The sequence below is a fragment of the Protobothrops mucrosquamatus genome, unplaced genomic scaffold (genome assembly GCF_001527695.2).
Source record: "Protobothrops mucrosquamatus isolate PMUCROS unplaced genomic scaffold, P.Mucros_1.0 scaffold4384, whole genome shotgun sequence".
Taxonomy (NCBI): Eukaryota; Metazoa; Chordata; class Lepidosauria; order Squamata; family Viperidae; genus Protobothrops; species Protobothrops mucrosquamatus.
In genome coordinates, this window is record NW_015390297.1 from 134,650 (window position 1) to 139,311 (window position 4,662).

A 4,662-nucleotide genomic window follows, 5' to 3' on the forward strand; every position below is an offset into this window, starting at 1 on the left:
AAGCGTTCACTGCCAAACTGCTCCTACAGGTTGTCCTCAATTTGAGACTACAACGGGGCCCCAAACTGACGTCGCTAAGGGAGACGTTTGTTAAGGGGGTCTTGCCCCACTTTATGACTTTTCTTCCCCATTTGTTAAGCGAATCGTTGCAGCGGTTCGGTTAGCGACACACGGTCACTAACTTCCCCCACCGACTCCGGTTCTCAGACGGTCGCAAAAGAGGATCGCGTGACCTCACGACACTGCCACCGTCATAAATGTGAGTCAGTTGTCAAGCACCCGGATATACACCACGTGGTGCTGCCAACGGTCGTTAAGTGTGAAAAAAACGGTCCTACGTCCCTTTTTCCAGTGTCGTAACTTTGAACGGTCACTAAGAAAACGGTTGAAAAATCAAGGATTGCCTAGAATGTGTTTGAAAAAAACAACAACAACCAGTGTGCCGTTGTGCCCACATTAAAAATAATGACAATAAAGGTTATCTAATCTAATCTAAAAATAGTTTGTCCATGGTTGGCCGGAAGAAGACTGAATGATTGACGATGCAAAAGGAAGATTTCAGATTCTGAGGGGAAGTCAGCTCCCCAGAGAAGGAAATATTAAAAAGGCAGAAAAATATATTTCCTCAAAAAGGATTTTTAAAAGCAGAAGCCAACCCTGACCCCAAATCTCTCTGCCCCAAGCAGGAGCCAGCCCTATACAAATGCAGATGTAAAACCATCAGGAAAGTTGGAGCCAGAAACTCAAGAAGACAAAGACCTAAAATCTGCAAAACTCACCCAAACTCTAAGAGTCATTAGCCCCAGCCCCAGGGAAGCAGGATATGACTTAACAGAGGGATAGAATCAAGATCACGTGAAGTGTTAATACCACTTTACAAGGCCTTAGTAAGGCCACACTTGGAATACGGCATACAGTTTTGGTCACCATGATGTAAAAAAGATGTTGAGACTCTAGAAAGAGTGCAGAGAAGAGCAACAAAGATGATTAGGGGACTGGAGGCTAAAGCATATAAGGAAAGGCTGCTGGAATTGGGTATGTCTAGTTTAGCGAAGAGAAGGATGAGGGGGGACATGATAGCCGTGTTCCAGTATCTCAGGAGCTGCCCCAAAGAAGAGGGAGTCAAGCTATTCTCCAAGGCGCCTGAAGGCAGGACGAGAAGCAACGGGTGGAAACTCATCAAGGAGAGAAGCAACCTAGAACTAAGGAGAAACTTCCTGACAGTTAGAACAATTAGCCAGTGGAACAACCTGCCTCCAGAAGCGGTGAATGCTCCAACACTGGAGGTTTTTAAGAAGAGACTGGACAGCCATTTGTCTGAAATGGTGTAGAGTTCCTGCCTGAGCAGGGGGTTGGACTAGATGACCTCCAAGGTCCCTTCCAACTTTATTATTATTACTACTACTACTACTGCTGCTACTACTACTACTACTACTACTACTACTACTACTACTATTATTATTATTATTATTATTATTATTATTATTATTATTATTATTATTATTATACCACAGATACCAAGCCCCAGAAATGCACACTCAGACTCAGTTCAAAGTTCATGCCACAGGAACAGGAAACTATTCCAAACAAAAGGCTTTCAGAGGGTATAAAAACCTACTCCACATGTGCTCAGCCCTTGATCTCTCTCCTCCTTCCTGCCAGAACCATCTTTCAGTCTGGCTCTTCAATAATCTGCAACCATCTTCCCAAAGCAGTCGCCATGTTGTTTATTTATCCCCGGCTTGGATGAACCAGGGTGAAGACTTTTCTTTCAACAATTCTTTGTGAAGATTCTGATATTGCGGGAAAGGACTTTTGAAGGCCCCTGTTGTAGACAGAATTTTGCTTCTATCAACTCCTTTGTAAGCTGCCTTTTCATGACCGGATAAAAAGGCCTAGAGGAATCTTGCTCATTCCGTCAAACGTAACACTGGAAGCATCAAAAAGACACCCGAAGCCCCAAAGAGCTTAAAATCCCAGCGCTTTTTGAAAATACATCAACATACTTCAAGATGCAGGATCAAGTATTTTCTCACTGACACAAAAAAAAAACACAAATAAATCAAATACAGCACAGAGCTGTAGGGTTCAATGGCAGGTAAAAATGTGCGTTAGCAGCTGAGCGGTTTGCACAAGTAGCAAAGAGGTAACTTAGAAAAATGAATATATCCTAATCTTTAAAATGCCGAAGAAGAAGAGGAGGAGGAGGAGAAGAGGAGGAGGAGGAGGAGGAGGAGGAAGAAGAAAAGGCAGAGGAAGAGGAGAAGAAGAAGGAGAAGGAGGAGAAGGAGAAGGAGAAGGAGAAGGAGAAGGAGAAGGAGAAGGAGAAGAAGAAGAAGAAGAAGAAGAAGAAGAAGAAGAAGAAGAAGAAGAAGAAGAAGAAGAAGAAGAAGAAGAAGAAGAAGAAGAAGANAGGAGGAGGAGGAGGAGGAGGAGGAGGAGGAGGAGGAGGAGGACAACGACGACGACGACGACTGTGGGGTCCTTGTTCTCTGAGCTTGGTGGTTTCCTTGCAGATGTTTCATGACCAAACTAGGAAACATCATCAATGCTAGAAGGGAGTGGGGTTTGTGGAGAGGAGAGGAGGAAGAGGAGGAGGAGGAGAAGACTGTGGGAGGAGGAAGGAGAGGACAACAAGGAAGAGAATTGTGGGGTCCTTGGCGCTCTCTGAGCTTGGTGGTTTTCTTGCAGATATTTCGTGACCCAACTAGGGAACATCATCAGAGTGAATCCCCCCTCCCTTCTAGCACTGATGATGTTACCTAGTTGGGTCATGAAACGTCCGCAAGAAAACCACCAAGCTCAGAGAGCACCGAGGACACTGCTGGTAAACATGTTCGGTAAAAATGCAGGTAACCACCATCAGTGCTAGAAGGGAGTAGGGTTTGCTGCAGGTACACAGTGCAGCATCTAGTACTGATGATGATTTTACCTAGGTGGGTGGGGAATTCTGGGAGTTGAAGTCCACAAATTGCTACGGTCTAAATCCAAACCCTGGTCTAAATAAAAAGAAGATCACACCTTGATGTGGAGTTCAGATCCCAGAATCCCCAGCAATTTGGTAGTTTCCATGTGGGAAGCACTCCCCTCAGGCTTTCCTAGAACCGTGAAGGCCTCTGGTTCCCATCACCGTGACTGATGACAAAAGCCACAGAGAAGTTGCTTTCAGGGCTACAACTGGAAAGGAGCCTTCCATCTTTCCACCCAAAGTACAAATACTATCAAGAAAGTATGGGCGTTGTCTATTCACACACATACACACACACAAGACCATCTCATGGAGAAGATTGGCCTGGCCTTCAAAGAAGCTGGGAAACCAGGTGGCCACCAAGAAAGAAGACTTAGACCAGGTGTCTTCAAACTTGGCCCTTTGATGACTGGTGGACTTCAACTTCCAGAATTCCTCAGCCAGGCACACGTGCCTGGCTGAGGAATTCTGGGAGTTGAAGTCCACCAGTCATCAAAGGGCCAAGTTGGAAGCCCCCTGTCTTAAATCTAACAAACAAAATGGAGGCTGGCTGAGGAATTCTGGGAGTTGAAGTCCACAAGTCATCAAAGGGCCAAGTTGGAAGACCCCTGTCTTAAATCTAACAAACAAAATGGAGGCTGGCTGAGGAATTCTGGGAGTTGAAGTCCACAAGTCATCAAAGGGCCAAGTTGGAAGACCCCTGTCTTAAATCTAACAAACAAAATGGAGGCTGGCTGAGGAATTCTGGGAGTTGAAGTCCACAAGTCATCAAAGGGCCAAGTTGGAAGACCCCTGTCTTAAATCTAACAAACAAAATGGAGGCTGGCTGAGGAATTCTGGGAGTTGAAGTCCACAAGTCATCAAAGGGCCAAGTCGGGAAGACGCCTGACTTAAGACAAAATGGAGGCATTTCTTACCTCTCCCCAGATGCCCACGGTATCTCTTATGTCGTTTTTGCAGTACGAGAGTTGCCGGATGCAGTTGTTTACCGCCACGCTGCTTTTTCCAGGCGCCAAATCTTCCTCTCCCATCTCTACCCACCCCAAGGAACGAACAGCGAAGCACTGCAATGACACCAGATCCCAGGAATAACGTTTTAGATCTTGCGGATCTCCACCTCATGAGGTAAACATTTTTCATTTCGTGAGAGAGAATTCAGCAGTTAGGAACGGCGCTGAAAAAAAGCCACTTTCGGCCGTTTTTCACACTTGTGACCGTGCAATCCCACGATCAAAATTCAGACACTTGGCCCCTGGTTCGTATTTATGATGGTTGCAATATCCCGAGGCCACGGGGTCAACTTTTGCGACCACCTGACAAGCCAGAACAATGTTACTAAATCAGTGGTTCTCAACCTTTTTAATGCCGCGACCCCAACCGGTCGTAAGTCAAGGACTAAACCGGTCGTAAGTCGAGGACTAAACCGGTCGTGACTACCTAACTGGTCGTAAGTCGAGGACTTTCCCTGCCTGGGAGCGCCGCGCATGCGTGGTTTCGCCCCCTGCGCCGGCCAAGGCGTAGCTGGCAAGCGGCAGAGACGGAGCAGGCCGACCACCAGCTGGCCCAGCCCAAGGGAGGTAAGGCACCCGCCGGAAAAGGGGAAAAAAATGGCGGACAAAAAAAATGGCGGACAGCCTTGCTTGGCGACCCCCATGAAATGGTCGATCGACCCCAAATGGGGTCCCGACCCACAG

At 46.7% G+C, this 4,662-nt stretch overlaps 1 protein-coding gene across 1 annotated transcript in view; it reads right to left on the minus strand.

Annotated features, from left to right (window-relative positions):
- APBB2 (amyloid beta precursor protein binding family B member 2) overlaps positions 1-4,662 on the minus strand; it is a 53,199-nt gene that overhangs the window by 27,905 nt on the left and 20,632 nt on the right. The window contains exon 5 of the mRNA XM_015828289.1: positions 3,866-4,032. Coding sequence (XP_015683775.1) covers positions 3,866-4,032 — 167 coding nt within the window. The remainder of the gene's footprint in view (positions 1-3,865; positions 4,033-4,662) is intronic.